Genomic DNA, 20,166 nt, shown 5'->3' with positions numbered 1-20,166 from the left:
CAACAAGGTAGTTTGAATATAAGGACTTCAGGAGGCCATGTTGACGAAATTTTGTTCTCTGGATAGCCACAGTTCATCAGTTTACCATATAAGTGTAAGAGTGACACAACATTGACAGCATTATCATGCTCCCTCGAAAGTATAATAGTCAGTTGTGACTATTTCATGAATATGGGCAGTAGTCAATCCCAAGTTGTGTCTATGGGAACTATTAAGTAGTGCTGATGAAATCAGCATGAGATTTCAATGCGATAGTTTTCAGGTAAGTGTTCAGCAGCACAACCAGGATATACTTAGCTTCTGTGGGATATGGCAGAAAATTAAATCTTATGGATCTTCTGCTAGGACCACAGTCAGAAGGGAGCTAATCACCAGGGTGTACAAAATTCTTGCCATCCCCACAAATTGCATTAATTGTTTGGCAAGATTTTCATGTGAGACGTGATTTTGATATTCTGTAGACTACCTGAAACCATGGATCCTCCATGTGATGTAAGAAATATGCAGGCATTTAGTGGTTATAAAGTTATATGGCTGATTTTAAATGTGGATTGGAGACCACATGCATCTATTCAGGCCAGGTTATATTACCATAAAAACAAGGGGAGGGGGGAGGAGGCTTAAAGCATCATAGTGTGTTTGTCCCGTAGTTCATTGAATTTATGAACTTTGTGAAGGGCAGAGGACATTTCTTAAATAATGTAACACTGATATTTTACAGTATAAATAGGGGTTCCAGTGTGGAAATGATAAATAAATTACATAAAGAATTTTGGAGTCAGAGGATTGTGCTTTCACACATCCTGATATGCCAAAACTGAGATGACTGACACATTACCATCAATATATGCTTTATAAAATGTAGAAGTTGAGTGGGGGTTTGTATTCATTGTGTTTGCTGTGCCATTTTATTGGACTATTTATTAATTTTACAATTAAATATTTGACTACAGTTAACAATCAGCTAAAACTATAAAAATTAAATATTTTATACTTCAAAGCCTTGCTACCCATATGTAATAAAGATAACTAATATCATTAGACACAAGGGAACAGATCTGTGAAATGGTATGCTATAGACGTGTTAACTGAAAATTGGAAACTTATTTTTGTATCAATGATTCAGTGATGCACTGAAGGTAACTTAATGTAAGATATAATACAGGAATCCCACCCCCCAACCAAATAATGTACTCACAGTTTGAATGTCATCTGATTAACTATTTGTTAACATAGGTATAAAGTGAGTGATTTAAATTAATGGGAAAAAAGTTGATTACACCACAATTTTTTGTAAAACTGTTAAAACATCATTGTGCAGGGACCTGATGATACCATGCAGTGGAACTGTAAAGTGGAAATTATTGACACACTAAGCATAGGAAGCTATATGTTCTGGCTAAACTGATGTTTGGACAGTAGTGATAACAATGAATAACAATGAATATTGTGTGTGTGTGTGTGTGTGTGTGTGTGTGTGTGTGTGTGTGTCAGCGGGTACTTCATTTTGAATTGATTGATTTTCTTTTTTTTTTTCCTTAGGCAATTATAATACAACGGTATGTCCGTGGCTGGCTTGCACGCAAGTGGTATGCACGTAAACGAACACAAGTGATTTTGGTACAGTCAGCTATACGTCGCTTCCTGGCTCGGCGTAAGTTCCGTAAACTTCGGCAGGAAGCACGTTCTGTTGAGCATGTGAAGAAATTGAATAAAGGACTGGAGAACAAAATCATTTCTCTTCAACAAAAAATTGGAGAACTGGTATAGTAATTTGCAAATTCATAGTTTCATTTCTTATCAGAATATTTAGTTAGCTAATAATTATAATTTTTAATATTACTTCTTGTATCATGAGTCTGTGGGTGAAACAGTCTCCAACTTGAAGTGCATTACTAAGCATGATAGTATTGATAGGATGTCCTTGCCTTCTTCTGACCTTTCAGTTTACTTTCCCACAAAGTTACGGATGTATTGTGAACTCTGAACTGTAGTACATCTGGACACTTTATGCATAGGGCAATACAACTCAAATCATTTCTGCAAAGGGGAGAAGTGAAAAGTGACAGAAAAAAATTAGAAAATATTCTGAGGATTGAATAAAATACCTTTGAATTTCTGATTTGAGATATACCCCTGTGCCATAAAGCCATTCTCATCATGAGCCCACTAACACATAAGTAATATTTTGTGAAAGTAAAGTAAAAATTAAAGTTTAGTGTTGCAGCTAGTGATAGTAAAATATGTTTTATAGCTGTGGTTGATACCACAGTTGTGAAAGTATCAGTGTAGTTTCTTAATTAATCATTAATAAATTTTGGCTAGCTGTTGATCTTTTTTGATCATCTGATTTACTTAGTGTAATATTGTCCCCCCTCCAAATTTTGTAAGGCATTCTTTCAGTGTTGGTGTTCATGTGCTGAGAACTGTGTGAAGTATTGAAGAAATGTTCCGTGCTTGGTAGAAGCAAGTAAGTTGAATGTTGTCTTAGGAAAGAATGATTTTGCAACAAAATGTCACTTGATTTACTCAGATAGTGCTTCTATTCACTGTAATTTGCGTTCCTTGGAACCATCTTCCTTGATTTTTAACATTTTATTCATAATCAATGGATGGCTGTAAACATAATGCAGGTATTTACGTTATAGGGTTGTGTTCTCATGTGTGTGATGGACTTAAGACATTTGTATGTAACTTAGTGAATTACACACAATCATGTTCACTTATGTGTGTTTCTTTTTTGGAATGTAATCTCTGAAAACTTTTTCAAAATTATTATTTCAGTGGTAATGGTTTTGGCTCCCACACTCATATATTTGTAACTTGTGTTTACTTCAATGTAACCGTAGGCTTCCGCGGCCGTTGTCAATGTCAATAAAATTCTTCTGGGTTAGAGACCGCATTGTCATTTATAAAATTCCAACGTTTCGGCGTCTGTTGCAAGACACCTTTCTCAGGGTGTGTTGCTAACTGCTGAATGAGCGCAAGTGTGGGTACATATATACTATGGAAGAGTGTTGTGATTGGATGTGAGGATGAGGAGGAAGGGTACTAAGAGTTCATTTTATTGGCGTTTGCATTGCGTCTTGTTATTGGCGGAAATAGGCGTTTTCCATTGGAGTTTCCTTTACTGCCTGCCATTGGTGGAAATCGGCGAATAGGAGACTTAGCGGCGACTGCAGCGTAGCGTTGTTTACTAACTGCCTAGTATCGACTAGGCCGCGTCAGCGCTCTGTGTACCATCCTCCGCTGTGGCCTACCGCACGCCTGTTGCTTTGCGCGAGATGTCCTTCCGCAAAGCTGTCACAGCAGGCAGCCAAGACGCTGGAAGTCTGTATCCGTCTTCTCTGTTCATATTATCGGGTCGCTTGGCTATTTCTATAGCCTCTCTAATCTTCCTCCTCAAACTAAACGGCTGTTTCGCCAGTACTCGGGCCTCTCGAAATTCGATGTTCATCCTGCACTGCTCATGATGTTCTGACACTGCTGATTTGCTATATTGTTTGAGGCGGATATATCTCTCATGTTCAGTTAGCCTCGTGCTTATTGGACGCCCAGTCCACATTCACACTCAATTTCATAAACTCCGGCGGCATGAAACTTGTCAATTGTATCTTTTGTCGAGCCCAGAATGTCTTTTATTTTGTTGTTGCTACGAAAAATCGGCTTAATACCTGCCCGACGGAGAATTTTGCCCAGACGTTCAGTAACCCCTTGTACATACGGTAGCACGGCGGTGTTCTGTGCTTCGTTCTGTATTTCCCTGTTGCCCTCCTCCTTCGGCGCCATGGTTTTGCGTATCAGCCTCATGTCGTAGCCATTAGCTCCAAAAATGGTCCTGAAGTTCTGCAGTTCAGTTTGCAGGTTGTATTCATCGCTGATCCTGTAGGCTCTCTTAGTTAAAGTTCGCAGGGCCGAATTCTTTTGCATAGGATGGTGGTGGGAGGATGCATGCGGGTACCTGTCCGTGTTGGTGGGCTTCCTGTAAACTCTGTGTCCAAGCTTCCCGTCTGGCTTACGATAAACTTCTACGTCGAGAAAAGGCAATACCCCGTTCTTTTCAATCTCCATGGTAAAATGAATTTTGCTGTGCTGCTGGTTAAGATGTTCGTGGAAGTTCTGAAGCTCTTCTTCTCCGTGTGGCCAGATAACAAAGGTGTCATCCACGTATCGTAGCCAGCATTCCGGGTGTAATGGCGCGGACAGGAGTGCTGTTTCTTCGAATGCTTGCATAAAAATGTCTGCTGCAGCTGTCGAAAGAGGGGAACACCGTCCGTCTGCTCGTAAAAATCCCCTTTCCACCTAAAATAGGTGGTCGTCAAACAGTGGCGCACTAGCTCGCTGATGTCAGGTGCCATGCGTTCCTCTAAGATGTTCATGGTGTCAGTCACGGGTACATTCGTGAACAAAGATTTCACGTCAAAACTGACCATCAAATCCGTATCAGAGGCACGCTTCTCTTTCAAAAGTGCTATAAAATGGGTCGAGTCCTTGACGTATGCATCTGTATGTCTCACTAAACGTCTAAGCTTCGGAGCCAATTCTTTCGCTAATTTGTAGGTCGGCGAGTTGATACTACTCACTATCGGCCGTAAAGGGAAGGCTTCTTTGTGGATCTTTGGTACCCCATATATTCTTGGTGCCTGTGGCACCTGTGGAATGAGTCTACGGGTCGTGTCAAAATTCATCCTGGTTTGCTTCAGCAGCGCTTGCGTTGATTTCACTATCTTGACCGTCGGATCCCCCTTAAGTTTATGGTAAATGGGTTCCTTCAAAAGATCCTCCATCCGCTTATCGTAATCTACTGTGTCCAACACTACGGTGGCATTTCCCTTGTCCGCCTGTATTATCAAAATCTGAGAGTTGTTCTTCAGCTCCTTGATGGCCTGACGTTCCTCTTTACTGATGTTTTGCTTCGGAGGCTTTGCGTGAGCCAAGACTCGTACTGTTTCTTGTCAGATCTTCTCTGCTTCTGGTTGTGGTAGATGGCGTACCGAGGCCTCCACTGATTCGATAATGTCTTCTTTCGGTACTAGTTATGGTGCGATTGCATAGTTCATTCCTTTCGCCAAAACTTTTGTGGCTGCATCGCTCAAGGTGTGGCTGGAGAGGTTCACCACTGTTCGTCGCGTATCCAAAACTGGTCCTTCATCTCTTGTTTTCTGTTGCAATTTGTCGAACTTCGTCACATGGCGACTGGTGGTACATTCACTTGATCTGGCAGCTTGCTGGAAGGTTAACCTGTCGACCTTGTGCCAGTCATCCTATTTTAGGTGGAAAGGGGATTTTTACGAGCAGACGGACGGTGTTGCTATGGGTTCCCCTCTTTCGCCAGCTGCAGCAGACATTTTTATGCAAGCATTCGAAGAAACAGCACTCCTGTCCATGCCATTACACCCGGAATGCTGGCTACGATACGTGGATGACACCTTTGTTATCTGGCCACACGGAGGAGAAGAGCTTCAGAACTTCCACGAACATCTTAACCAGCAGCACAGCAAAATTCATTTTACCATGGAGATTGAAAAGCATGGGGTATTGCCTTTTCTCGACGTAGAAGTTTATCGTAAGCCAGACGGGAAGCTTGGACACAGAGTTTACAGGAAGCCCACCAACACGGACAGGTCCCTGCATGCATCCTCCCACCACCATCCTATGCAAAAGAATTCGGCCCTGCAAACTTTAACTAAGAGAGCCTACAGGATCAGCGATGAATACAACCTGCAAACTGAACTGCAGAACCTCAGGACCATTTTTGGAGCTAATGGCTACGACATGAGGCTGATACGCAAAACCATGGCGCTGAAGGAGGAGGGCAACAGGGAAATACAGAACGAAGCACAGAACACCACCGTGCTACCGTATGTACAAGGGGTTACTGAACGTCTGGGCAAAATTCTCCGTCAGGCAGGTATTAAGCCGATTTTTCGTAGCAACAACAAAATAAAAGACATTCTGGGCTCGACAAAAGATAAAATTGACAAGTTTCATGCCACCGGAGTTTATGAAATAGAGTGTGAATGTGGACTGGTGTATGTAGGTGAGACTGGGCGTCCAATAAGCACGAGGCTAACTGAACATGAGAGATATATCCGCCTCAAACAATATAGCAAATCAGCGGTGTCAGAACATCATGAGCAGTGCAGGATGAACATCGAATTTCGAGAGGCCCGAGTACTGGCGAAACAGCCGTTTAGTTTGAGGAGGAAGATTAGAGAGGCTATAGAAAAAGCCAAGCGACCCGATAATATGAACAGAGAAGACGGGTACAGACTTCCAGCGTCTTGGCTGCCTGCTGTGACAGCTTTGCGGAAGGACAGCTCACGCAACGCAACAGGCGTGCGGTAGGCCACAGCGGAGGATGGTACACAGAGCGCTGACGCGGCCTAGTCGATACTAGGCAGTTAGTAAACAACGCTACGCGGCAGTCGCCGCTAAGTCTCCTATTCGCCGATTTCCACCAATGGCAGGCAGTAAAGGAAACTCCAATGGAAAACGCCTATTTCCGCCAATAACAAGACGCAATGCAAACGCCAATAAAATGAACTCCTAGTACCCTTCCTCCTCATCCTCACATCCAATTACAACACTCTTTCATAGTATATATGTACCCACACTTGCGCTCATTCAGCAGTTAGCAACACACCCTGAGGAAGGCGTCTTGCAACAGACGCCAAAACGTTGGAATTTTATAAATGACAATGCGGTCTCTAACCCAGAAGAATTTTATTGACATTGTGTTAACCTCACTTGTTTCTTCTTGTGTATGAACATTGTTCAACTTTTCTAAAGCATTATTTTTAGCATTTTGTTTGCTGTTAGTTCTGTTCTACTCTTATTTATGTATTTTATGTGCTGTACCCATTTATATTACCATCATTTGCTCTTAGTAAGTGCATTGTGGGTTGTAATGGAGGTACACAGAAGAGCTTTGCAGACAAATGAATGTGAGATAAGTTACACATCTCAAGCTATTGTTGGGATGATTTGTAAAAATGATGCCCTCATTATTATCTCATAGAGATGAGTTTCTTGCATTGAAGCCAGAGGATTTTTTTTTTTTTTTTCCAGTTAACAATTCTTATTTTCGTTGGAACCTCAAAGTATATTCCTAACAATGCATTTTTCCTTGTAACAAGAAGTAGCCCTTCTGTTTAACACGTCTTTAACTGGTTTTGCAGTTTGTATGAGTATTTCTAGATAATAATTTCTGTTCCATTTATTGTTAATTGTTGTAAAATATCATTTTAAGATAGGATTTCATTTCACTTTCATGATGAGATGCCTGTTTCCGGATGTTAGGTGGTATTAGTCAATAATTCAGACAATAAAATTTATTACTGAAAATTATTTATTAGTAATTTGTTTGCAGGTTAAAGAAAACAATGCTTTGAAGCTGGCCCAGACAGAATTGCTTGAGCTGAAACCAAAATTTGATGCTTTGAGAGTTGTGGAGACAGAGAAAAAACAGATGGTTGCGTTGTTGACCAAAAAGGATGAAGACTTGGAAACTCTGAAAAAGTCACTTGAAAATGAGAGAGATGAAAAAATGGATTTAATTAATGAAAAGGAACGGTCTGAAAAAGAAAGAGCAGAGGAAGTTGAAAGAATTAACAAAGAAAACCTTAGATTAAAATCTGAGCTTGATGAGTTAAATGAGAGGATAAAATCTAATCAAATTGGTGCAGAAGGTAAACCAGTACCCATTAAAAAGTTACATCATTCATAGATAACAAAGTGTTATGTATTTTATTTTCTTGGCTTTTTAAATGATTGAAATTCAAAATATAATGAATGAAGTAAATTTTGTAGATTGATAATAGTGACATACAGCTTACAGAGTAGATAACTTTCTTGTGATCAACACCACTCAGTACCTCTTTACTATTATTTATCACCCTACTACATTTGCTCCACACTGCCTCCTCCTTCTCTCTCTCTCTCTCTCTCTCTCTCTCTCTCTCTCTCTCTCTCTCTCTCTCTCTCTCTCTCTCTCCTTTTTTTCTCTGTCTCTCTGTCCATGCTGCCTCCTGTCCCCCCCACCCCCACCCCCCCTCTGGAGAACCCCTCTCCAATGGACGTCGCTAATCAGCAGCTAATTGAGTTTGCGTGTGTACTGTAGAAAGTCGTGCTCCATTTCTTAAGTATGCTTATTACGACATACGAAGTGCTGTGTTGTGAAGTGTGCTACTGTGTTAATTTACAAGAATAGTTAGTGTATGAATGCAAAAGTAAATATTTCTTCAGACATGATGGCTTGAAATGCGGAGCGAATCATTTTCCACTTTAATGGAAGGAAAGAGTTACTTCAGGCCAATCACTGCTAATCACTTGCAATAAACAGCAAGTTACATTGTGTGTAATGTGATAAAAGGAGTAACAAATACTCAATATAGTGCTGTGTCAGAAGTTAACTGTTCCATTGCATCATGTTGAGTGTTAGTTACCACTTATATTATTATGAAAATGTGACATGCTGTTACTTGTTTCTGTGTGTTCTTGATGAAGTAATTCTCTCTCTCTCTCTCCCTCTCTCTCTCTCTCTCTCTCTCTCTCTCTCTCTCTCTCTCTCTCTCTCTCTCTCTCTACTAATAACAACTGAAAATGGTTTCATCATCTTACACAGTAGTGCTGGTAAGATAATTTTGGAGAAATGTTAATTCAGTGATTCATTCTCACACTACTTGTATAACCTCGGTGAACAGTTAGGTTATTTACATTGTTATTTTGTATACTGCAGAATGATCTATTTAAACAAACAAAATAGTGTGTTCAAACACATTCACATAAATATGACCAGGAATGAAATACCCTTTAGGTTAAAATTTATTTTTCTGTTATTTCATGGAGAGTGGCCGCACAGTATTATTGATGGTGGTTATTTTCTCAGTGGGGAATTTATGTATGGAGTTCCTTGTTGCTGCTTACAGGAAGTAGACTACACGTGGACATTCAGTTACCTTCTCCTTTCCATTTGTTCCATACTTGTCTCTAACAACTCAAAAAGGACACAAGTGCTTATTATTCATCCACAGATTTCAAATATGTAATACAAAGTAACAAAGCCAAACAAAGGCCACAGTCACTGCCATGTTATGTAGTAGAGCATATGAGATTTCCAACACTCATTACCTGAATATGAGTTCTCACCTTTAAATAATACTGGATATATTGAAATGTTTCCTTCAGTCATTTTCTGTGTGTGTTTAGAGTTCTGTTTGGTAGTGAATGTCACTGTATTCTCAGACCAACTTTCATATTGACGAGGATTAATTCACGTGAATTCATTGCATTATTGTAAGATCATTGTTACTACAGAAGAAAAGCTCACAGATGCTAAATATAATCATTATTGCAACAATTCACTCTGACACTCAAATGTAAAAAATTGCACAGAAATACTAGTGATCAAACTACCTAACTTAAAACAGTCAACTATTGTATGGAGCATGACAGCGAGAGATTCTTTCATCTCCTCTGTTGTCACAAATTGTTGTATCTTGAACCAACAGTCCTGAAAGAGTGATGCTGAACACAACTTGCTACAGAACTTCACTCTGGCATAATGATTTTCACCACTGAATTTGCAAGATTCAAAGTTGATAGGAATGTATATGCATTCCATTTTAAAAATTCCTTTGAATATAAGAGTGGCACTTTCATCTATACAAAATAAACCTTCAAATTATGCATTTATTACATGCTCATAGTTTAGCTTAAATGTACTGAAGTGATTGATGTTTGTATGTATTAGTCCATGTCACTGCAGAGCTATGTACTTGACTTCATTCTCAATCATATTTCTATTCCAAACAATGCTTCCTTTCCATGTTACCTATATTTTATTAAAACTAGTATTTTATGCATGGTAAAATATAAACCGTTTCTCATGGATATATTGTAGTTGATTTTCTATTTAACTTACTAACCTAAATGGTAAATATTTTAATATTACATGATAGTTCGCTTCAATTTTAATAGAGAATCTACGGGCACGTGTTGAGCAAGAAAAGCTGATGCTGATCCGTGAGCATGATCAGGATAGAGATGCTTATCAAAAGCTACTGGCAGAGTACAACCTACTGGAACAACGGAATGAAAGCCTGGAGAATGAACTGTCTCGTCTGCAATGGAGTGGGTCTTCTAAAAGTAATCATCAGCGTTCTTTTTCTGATGCAAGCACTGTTAGCGCACAGGATACAACTGCAAGTGATGTATCCGAGCTTGGAGAAGATGTAAGTATTCATTCATTTATTATTCCCATTATGTTTGTCTTTTGTGTGCAATGCACATATGTTACGGGATATGCCTGTAGGTGAGAAGTATTTCTTAAGTGATCCAGAAACAGTTGGTTACTTGCACAAATGATCAAATCCTGTCCTTACATGAATTTCTAATTCAAATAATGGTTAAAAGTGCTGGTGAGTCAAGCATGGATACCAAAAGGGAGAACTGAATTCCAGCCCCCCCCCCCCCCTCAAAAAACCTTGCGGAAGTAGACAGAGTGGCAGTAACACCGTGGAATCACTGTAAGTTTTAATATATTCAGAGGTTGAGCAAAAGCTCATTAAAAAAATATACACGGAAATGCAATATCCTGATACTGAGAATGGTTTAAAACTGCAGGAATTTTATGCTTTGGGAAACAACTCCTTCCAGCCTTCAGTAGATATTTCTTATTCATGAACTGAAGTACTCTTGGTATAATAACTGGAAGTAGTGTAAATAAAGTTGACAGTGGTATGAAACTCATGACCACCAGTTCAAAGTAATAGTGAGCTGTGGACAGGCACACCAAAATAGGAAAAAATCTGTGTTACTATCAGTTCATAAAAAGTTAAAATGTGTGCAACCTAAGTAGAATTTCGAGAAGCATCCTATGACCAATGAAAGGCAATGCATCAGGTTATTTAGCTAATCGTAAGTGTTTTGATCGATATAGCTTCTCTTGTAGCAAAAATCTACAAATGAATCAATTGTTTATTTTTTTTATTAATGTACATATTGTGACCTTTACATAATATCACATTAATTCCTAGTAAATAATGTCCCTAATAAAGTGCATACAGAACTCCATTTCTCAAGTCATTGCAAGAATTGTTGACTGCTTACAGCTTCCAGAAAAATTGTGTTAATATATAATTTCAGAAATGTGTATGTAGTAGAAGTTTATTTTCTCATTACATACAATTTCAAGCCAATGACTTGAAAGTGCACGAGGAACTGAAACTACATTAGAACCATCTCTGACCAAAAATACACTGTCTCTTGTATGAAGACACATTAGACCATTAGGGCACCGAATATGTTATGTCATTTAAAAAGAAACAAAATTGCAATTCATCAGACCACACTACATGCCCCCCTGTCAACAACTGTCCAGTTTCTGTTGTTTGGCCCCTTAAAGTTTGTCAGATGTGTCTCACTTTGATGTACCACACTACAAATGTCAATTGCATATGATTCCCTTAACAGTGTTCATGTCAACTTTGATAGTTGCAATACATGTTGGGTTTGAAATAGATTGTCATTGACAAGGCATGACACTCACCTTATGTTTCTATTTGTTAGAATCATTTTACGACAATTGTTCTTACACCATCTTAAACAGCTGCAAGTGTTATAAGATTTCTTGTAGGCATTTTGGAAAGTCCTTGCTGCTACACCAACAAATGGGGCTACTTCATTCCTGGTTTGCTCAGAGATAAGTCCAAACACAATAGCTTCTTTCTGCCGGTCTATGGTGGTTTCACATAGACCACATATTACTGTACTGATTACACGGAACTGACACACACACACACACACACACACACACACACACCACTTCATTTGTCTTCTGCCTCCAGTGGGAGTCACATGAGCTCTTGGTGCCAGATGCCAGTTACATGTCATTTACACTATTCGAGAGCAATGAGTGTGCTTTTCTAGTGTGGGGAGTGGAGGTGACATACTTTGATGAATTCATCACTCTCATATTCTTCTGGAATCTTCCACAGTTCACAAGCATATTTTGCAGGTAGGACAAGACATTAATTGTGGTTCTTATGTATATATTTACACACGAGTAATAGGGGTTCAAATTCACCTGCTGTACCTGTCAACTGTAATTTCTATTTTTATGCATCAATGGAAACAAAATACACTATTCCAAATAAATCTCAAACCAGTTTCAAACTCAACATTTCGCTAATAGGCAATATTCCTAAAATGAGGCCTTACACCTCAGAAAGATGATACGTGGAAGTAAAACCGTACTGCCAAAGAAGCTTTATTACTGGCGCATGTACTTCGGCAATAGTTGCTAATGCTTTTCCTTGTTGCATTTGTTTTCAGATTGAAGGTGTTCAACTAGTTCTCAAGCTGCAGCAGAAGGTAAAAGAACTGGAAAAGGAACGAAACAAGTTGCAGAAACAAGTAGAAGAGTTCCTTGATAAACAAGACAAGCCACGTGATGATGAAGCATTTTCACACGATCGTTTTCGAGTAAGACTTGAAGTAATGATTAAACTTTCTAATCAACATATAAAAGTTAAATCAGTTTGCTTTGATAGTATATTTGACTTTCATGCTTAAAATAATGTTGATTAAGGAATTATTTTTTCCATTTCTTTGTTCAGAATCTATTTTTGTATGTATAAGAGACAGATTTATGCATTTATATTAAATGATTGCTTGAAACCTAATAAAAGAAACACTTTGCAGCATGGGTACTGTGCAGCTTTCATCAATGTGATGGTTATTTTTTTACTGCTGTTGGCATAAGTTGCTAGTATTAATTTTCTTGTCTTCATTCAAACTTTTTTACCTGACCAGTTTTGGGCATTAACAATCATTTGTGGCTAGCTAACACCCCCCCCCCCCCCCCCCCACCCCACCCCACCCCACCCACCACACACACACACACACACACACACACACACACACACACACACACACACACACACACACACACACACACACATTACAAATTTTATAATATCTTGCAGTGTAAATAATATATTAGAAGAGTACAAACATTCTCATAAAACATTCTTAGAGCTGATATAGAAAATCGGTATTCAAAAGTGTCCCCTATGTGGTCTTCTATTATAATTTACTGGGAAATAGCTTTTTATGGGCTAAGAAGATAAACTGACATTATTCAGTTCAGTTTTATTAAAAGTATCCACTAAGTTTTAAATACTGTTGTCTTCGAGACAGTGTTCTTATGTCACCTTTGATATTTAAATTTCAGTTACAACAACTGGAAGTGGAGTATTCAAGATTACGTGCAAATTTGGCTAAAATGCAAATAGCTGTAGCTGAGGGTTCAGGACAAGAAGAATTTTTAAGTAAGTTGAAGTTGTTGCTTCTAGATCTTTGTTATTTTTTCTTTTCTATTGTCTCTTTAAAGTGCAAAAGACCATTGTTTTCAATGTAAAACTAACAGTTCATGTTGTGTTGGCTCCATACACACTCCATTAATGGAAATATTGTGTAAGTGCATATTTATGCAAGTGCTGCCAGTTCTAGACAAAAATAATTATTACAGCAGGTTGCATGCCAAAGGCATAGAATTGCTGAAATATTAAAATTGTGATAATGGTTGAGAATGTATTTCCAATGTGAGTCTTAAGGTTGATGTGTTATCAAGTACTTTAAACAAAAACTTGTTGTTTCCAGAAGACTGCTTAACAAACATTGCATTAGATTTTCTTCGTGACTGTTGTTATGCTACTGTATTTGACTGAGTGTCAGTTTCATTTATGTCTGATATTACCACAAATTTCTTCTCATTCAGGAGAATACAATGAGCTGCAACTTGATTTTGACAGACAGCGGGAGGAAAATATACAGTTACATAGTGTTCTAGCAAAACAAACCCAAGGTTTGAAAAATGTAGCTAGTAACAACTATGGAAGTCATGTTGACTTAATAAATGAGGATGGGGAGTTAGTAATGGCATTTGAAGCACAAAAGAAGATAAACAGGTGAGTGCAGAAATTTAGTTATCTTGTTTTGGTTAATTACAGCTGGGAATCATTAACTCTTTAAATTGTTAATTCATATAGGCAGCTGGAAGATGAACTGCAACAAGAAAAAAATAGGTGGCAAGTAGAAAGAGAAGAACTTCAACAAGAAAATGAGAAACTCAGAGAGGAGAATGATAATCAGCGCAAGCTTTTGTCTATGAGCTTAACTAAAAGTCCACAAACTCAAACTGAGGCTTTTATGCAACATGAAATTAGAAGACTGACTTCAGAAAACTTGGTAAGTATTAATTGAGATCATACTCAATTTTAACACACTATATTACAAACCAGTTGACATCTGCCCAATGTTTTGGGAGGAAACAAACGTACATGAAGAGCTGATAATGTGGACTATTGTAATTGGGGAGGGAAACAGTGTACTCCAATAGCTTTTTTCTCATTGGTAAAAACGTACATGAGGAGAATGCATTTAGGATTGGGGCCAAGTCAGCAGTGATGGTTGTAGTTTATTTGGTCTCTTTCACCGTTAATAGTTACCCTACTTTCTGCAATGTTTCCAGTTAGTTGCAGTTGTTCGCTTACTTAATGCTGAACTTCGGGGCTGGGCACAAATACCATGCTGCTTTCTTGATTGGGTAATAGTGGATAGGGTTTGCCATTTTCATCTTCCAGCCAAGTAATGAAGTGTCAACTTCATTTTTTGTCGTGTTGATGACTGTGGCAACTGCTTTTGGAGTAGAGTCTTTCCTTTTGTAGCAGATGAGTGCGATACGAATGTAAACTCACGCTACACATACCTCGCTCTATGAATGACAGCCAGAAAGACATGTCATCAAGTTCAACATTACTATTTGTTCGACAGATAACCAACAATATTACATGCCCTGACTCAATGATGTACTATAGAGATAGCGCCCCATGTCTCTCTCTCTCTCTCTCTCTCTCTCTCTCTCTCTCTCTCTCTCCCTCCCTCTCTCCCTCTCCCTCCCTCCCCCTCCCCTCTCCTCTCCTCTCCCTCTCTCTTTATCCCTCCCCCTCCCCTCTCCCTCCCTCCCTCTGTTCAAAATCAATTGAGAAATACTCACTCAGACATTACTCCCAAGTTTCCATGAAAAGAAATGTAATTTACCTTGCCAAGTCTGTCATGTTCACTAAAACACTGACGTTCACCTGTCTACTGCCTCAGCAACCTGATGTAAGCTGTCTACATATCAAATGCACATTCACTTAAAAACAACATTCACCTAGAACACCAGAAAGTTCAAATTAAAATTCATGCCCACACAGGAAATGCAATTTCAGAATCTCTAAATGTTTTGTACTGCAGATAACTCAGTTTATTATGAAGGTTCACTTCCCAATCTCTGAAATCCACTGTGGAAACACCAAGGTCACATAATACTAGCTGCACCTGTCATGTCTGTTGGCTGATTCCAGACCACTCTGTACAATTACTGAACATTCAGTCCTTCAGTTTAATCCAAATATGAAGCATAAAGTGGGGAAATTACTCATAATTAAAACTGGCCTATTAAGCTCAGACTGCCATTGATTTAGAAAGATTAAGAGAAGTCGTAAAAATACAGCAAATGAAGCAGGTGGAAAGCAACACAAACATCTAAAATGTGAGCTTGACAAAAAGTAAACAATGGCGAGGCAGGAATAACAAGAGGGCAAATGTGAGGATATAGAAGCACTAGGGGAATGATAGACACCACCTACAGGAAAAGTAAAGAGGCCTGGGGAGAAAAGAAAAGTAGCTGTATGAATATCAAGCGTTCAGATGGGAAACCAGTATTAAGGAAAGAAGGGAATGCTGAAAGGTGGAAGTATATACAGGGGATATATGAGGGAAGTGAACTTTAAGGCAATATTATGGAAATGGAAGAGGACATAGATGAAGATGGGACAGGAGATATTATGACATTCCCTCAGAACTACTGGCGGCCTTAGGAGAGCAAATCATGATAAAATTGCAATATCTTTGAGAGAGGTGAAGTACCCCCAGACTTCAAGAAGAATGTAATAATTTAAATCCCAAAAAAGCAGGTGCTTACAGATGTCGATGTTACTATACTACCAGTTTAATCAATCATGACTGTAAAATACTAAAATGAACTGTTTACAGGAGAATGGAAAAACTGGCAGACGCCGACCTTAGGGAAGATCAATTGTGATTCCAAAGAAATGTAGGAAGACCCAGTGCATACTGACAGTAAGACTTCTCTTAGAAGATGAGTTAAGGAAAGGCAAACATGTGTTCTAGCATTTGTAGACTTAGAGAAATGTTTTTAACGATATTGACTTGAATACTCTGTTTGAAATTCTGAAGGTGGTAGTGATATAAAGAAAGGAAGCGAAAGGCTATTTACAACCTGTACAGAAACCAGACACTAGTTACGGAAGTTAAGGGGGCATGAAAGGGTAACAATGGCTGAGAAGGGAATGAGAGACAGTTGTAGCCTATTCCTAGTGTTCAGTCTGTACATTGATCAAGCAGTAAAGGAGATGATAGAAAAATTTGAAGTTCAGGGAGAAGAAATAAAAACTTGCAGGCTTGCCAGTGACATTGTAATTCTGTCAGAGATAGCAAAGGACTTAGGGGGATACAAGATGGACATCAACAAAAGTAAGACAAGGGTAATGGAATGTAGTTGAATTAAGTCAGGCAACACAGAAGGAATCAGTGTAGGAAACAAGACAGTAACAGCAGAAGACGAGTTCTGCTATTTGGACAGTAAAATAAATGATGACCAAAGTAGAGAGGATATAAAATGTAGACAGGAAATGCCAAGAAAAGTGTTTCTGAAGAAGAGAAATTTGTTAACATCGAATATAGGTTAAAGTGTCGGGATGCTTTTTCTGAAGGTATTTGTCTGGAGTGTTGCCATGTAAATAGGTGAAATGTAGACAGTGAACAATTTAGACAAGAAGAGAATAAAATCTTTTCAAATGTGGTGCTAGAGAATAATTCTGAAGGTTAGATGGATTGATCATTCTGAAGGTTAGATGGATTGACTGCATAGCTAATGAAGAGATACTGAATAGAATTGGGGAGAGATGAAATTTGTTGCACAACTTGACTAAAAGAAGAGATTGGTTGATAGGACACATTCTTAGACATAAAGGGATAATCAATTTAAGTACTGGATGCATGCATATGGTGGAGGGGTTAAAAATTGTAGAGGCAGTGTAAGAGATGAGTACAGTTCACAGGCTCAAAAGGCTGTAGTTTATAGTAGTTACTCGGAGATGAAGAGGCTTGCACAGGGTAGAGTAACATGGGAGCTGCATCAAACCAGCCCTCAGATTGACAATGACGACAGGGGATGACTGGCCCATCATCTTCAGGCTGAATGTAAACCCTCTTCCCCTTGCAGCCGGAAACTGATAGAGGTGACTAAAATAGAGGGCTAGCATACATGGGTGCCCAGGAAATGATTTGTTTGCAGGTTGAGAAATTGCACTGCATGTTTAACCAGTCTCATAATAATTCCAAATAATGCGTTCTCATCTGCATTCTTGTGTTAGTAGTGTTTTTGTCTGAAGTGTAAGGCTCACTGAAACTGGTCCTGAAGAAATGTTAATGGGTATTTTGCAGAATGTGACAGTATTGTATTTCGTGAATTACCAGTACATTTTCTGTTAGGTCAACAGTTACTAGAGGTGAAGTGTTCTTCACACAGAAATTAAATGCTGAAGTGAAAAACGTAATTTTTAACAAACCAGTTAATGGTTTCAGTTCTTACACAGACAGTGGAAGCTACACATGGTACAAAAATTATCATTAATTGTAGCTTGATTATGGACAGTTTTGATTTATAACACAGTATTTCCAGTCCTGTGTGTTGCAGAGGAGTTAGTGAGTTGGGTTGCTTACTGATCATAGATTCAATTGGCTGTCATTCACATTGTCTCAAGCTGCAGCTCATTGAGAAAATTTAGCTGTTGCTGTGATCAGTTCTACACATTTAGATTGTCATATTTTAAACACAGCTATACCATAAATTATTCAATTTGTTCCTTCTTTGTAACAAAGTTTCTCATAGTGAATAAGCAGTACATTGCTGTGGTATGGAGGCAGATTGCTTTCATCCATTATGGAACTGACTGCTTCATCTCTTTCTTACTATATTGTATGCATTCTACAGTTTTCATCATCTTTAAAAAAAAAAAAAAAAAAAAAAAAAAAACGCTGGCAGCCTTGGGCCTGTCACTCAATCACAGATATTATACTAATTATGCAATAAGAAACAGAGTAAGTGAAGCCAGAAATGTTACACCTTGGTATTCCTTCTGTACTTGTTTATTGAATGCTGCTTCTCAGTCTACTCTCGGGTATGTCTAGAGTTTACCCTCTTCCATCTGGTTATAGGATTGTAAAGGCTGTGATCACTTTCTGTGGCTTCCTGACCGGTTTGATATCTCCTTGGACTATGAAGTAACTGGTTTCATAAATGCTAGTGAACTGTACTTGGCTTCTTGTCTTTTGCTAAACTGCAGCCTGTGAATGTAGACCAGTAAGAAAAAATGTTTTTTTTTTTGTTAAGACGTAAGTATAAGGTTCCATTGTCAGAGAAGAAATGAATATATCTGAAGACTATGTTGGAACAATGTACATAACTAGAACTTTATTTCTGTGTGACGATATATGAACTCGCTTTCATGATACCTTTCTGTAGATGATAAAGAACCTGACAAATATCCTAAATGTTTCCAGAATGAGATCGAAGTGTCCACTGATATGAAACTTCCTGGCAGATTAAAACTGTGTGCTGGACCGAGTCTCAGTCCGGCGCACAGTTTTATTCTGCCAGGAAGTTTCATCTTACAAGTTTTTTTAACCTGCCACCAATGCTCCTGGATTTTTAAAATATAAATCTGTTAAGGGTTTCAGTGTTGGACAAACTGATAATATTTGTAGTGCAACCATTTCTTCAGCAGTTGCATAATAATCAATCCCATTTCTTATCATTTCATGTGATGTTTCTCAAGTTAGTACATGTGAATACAGCCTTGTTTACTGGTACTCGTGTAACAATACTGAACTGAACTAATATGTGTGACGAAATCTAGATAGATATTGATTTTCACCACAGACAGTGCAAATGGCAAAATAAATGTTGTGTTAGACTGTTTCCTTGTCTATCTTAATTATTTCTAATTCTGTGTGTAAAAATTACAGGACCTGCAAGAGAAACTAGATTTAGCGAAAGAGGAACTGCGACAATGTAAGAAGAACTTAAAGCTGCAAACTAAGGCACTGAAGGATGCAGGTTGTAAGTATATATATATATAATGTGTGTGTGTGTGTGTGTGTGTGTGTGTGTGTGTGTGTGTGTGTGTGTGTGTGTACTTTTGTTTATTTTCAATGCAGTGATTGTGGTTATCCCCTTAAGAAAGAGTATAATTTTTGTTCATAGTGCTACCAAATGAATTGGATAATAGTACTGAAGCAGCTGAAAGCGCAACAGAAAAAACTCTAGTGAAGAGCCAAGATCAAAGGAATAACATAAGAGTGACAAGAAAGAAGGAAAGTCATTACCAAGGCATGTTCGAGTTTCGCAAAGAGGATGTTCAACATATCGTTAGGCATCTGATATTTGGTCAGTACACACATCTGAAAATTTTTGTGTAATGTTCACTGATACTTTTTCTATGTTGATTGTATTGTTTCTGAATTTTCTATTCTTAAAATTGCAGAGTTAAAGCCACGTATTGCTGTAACACTGTTACCAGGATTGCCTGCATACATTTTATTCATGTGCATTAGGCACACAGATTGTACAAATGATGATGAGAAAGTACGGTCACTGCTGACGGCAACTATTAACACCATCAAGAAAGTAACTAAGAAAAGACATGATGATATGGATACAACAGTTTTGTGGCTGTCAAACACTCTGAGACTATTGCATAATTTGAAACAGTATAGTGGAGACAAAACATTCCAGACCGAAAACACACCGAGACAGAATGAACAGTGTCTAAGGAATTTTGATCTGTCTGAATACAGACAAGTTCTTTCAGATATAGCTGTAGGAATCTATCAGGTATGCCTAATATTTATTGTATCTCTGCAAGTGTTCTTCAAAGAATGGGTTTCAGATAGTTATCTGTTTGATTAGTGTAATCAGTAGAAAATGTAAGACATATCTATAAGGCTTGACCACAATCCGTAAGTCCAGTG

At 38.4% G+C, this 20,166-nt stretch overlaps 1 protein-coding gene across 2 annotated transcripts in view; it reads left to right on the top strand.

The window, feature by feature from the left end:
* Nucleotides 1-20,166, top strand: part of LOC126297616 (unconventional myosin-Va) — a 352,002-nt gene that overhangs the window by 304,917 nt on the left and 26,919 nt on the right. For both annotated transcript variants that reach the window (XM_049988630.1, XM_049988629.1), the window contains 10 exons: nucleotides 1,543-1,764; nucleotides 7,373-7,691; nucleotides 9,982-10,235; nucleotides 12,337-12,486; nucleotides 13,238-13,334; nucleotides 13,784-13,973; nucleotides 14,055-14,253; nucleotides 19,162-19,255; nucleotides 19,400-19,582; nucleotides 19,680-20,029. In XM_049988630.1, the coding sequence (XP_049844587.1) occupies nucleotides 1,543-1,764; nucleotides 7,373-7,691; nucleotides 9,982-10,235; nucleotides 12,337-12,486; nucleotides 13,238-13,334; nucleotides 13,784-13,973; nucleotides 14,055-14,253; nucleotides 19,162-19,255; nucleotides 19,400-19,582; nucleotides 19,680-20,029 (2,058 nt within the window). The remainder of the gene's footprint in view (nucleotides 1-1,542; nucleotides 1,765-7,372; nucleotides 7,692-9,981; nucleotides 10,236-12,336; nucleotides 12,487-13,237; nucleotides 13,335-13,783; nucleotides 13,974-14,054; nucleotides 14,254-19,161; nucleotides 19,256-19,399; nucleotides 19,583-19,679; nucleotides 20,030-20,166) is intronic.

Source organism: Schistocerca gregaria, chromosome X (assembly GCF_023897955.1).
Source record: "Schistocerca gregaria isolate iqSchGreg1 chromosome X, iqSchGreg1.2, whole genome shotgun sequence".
Classification (NCBI taxonomy): Eukaryota; Metazoa; Arthropoda; class Insecta; order Orthoptera; family Acrididae; genus Schistocerca; species Schistocerca gregaria.
This window is presented reverse-complemented; position numbering and strand designations above follow the sequence as displayed.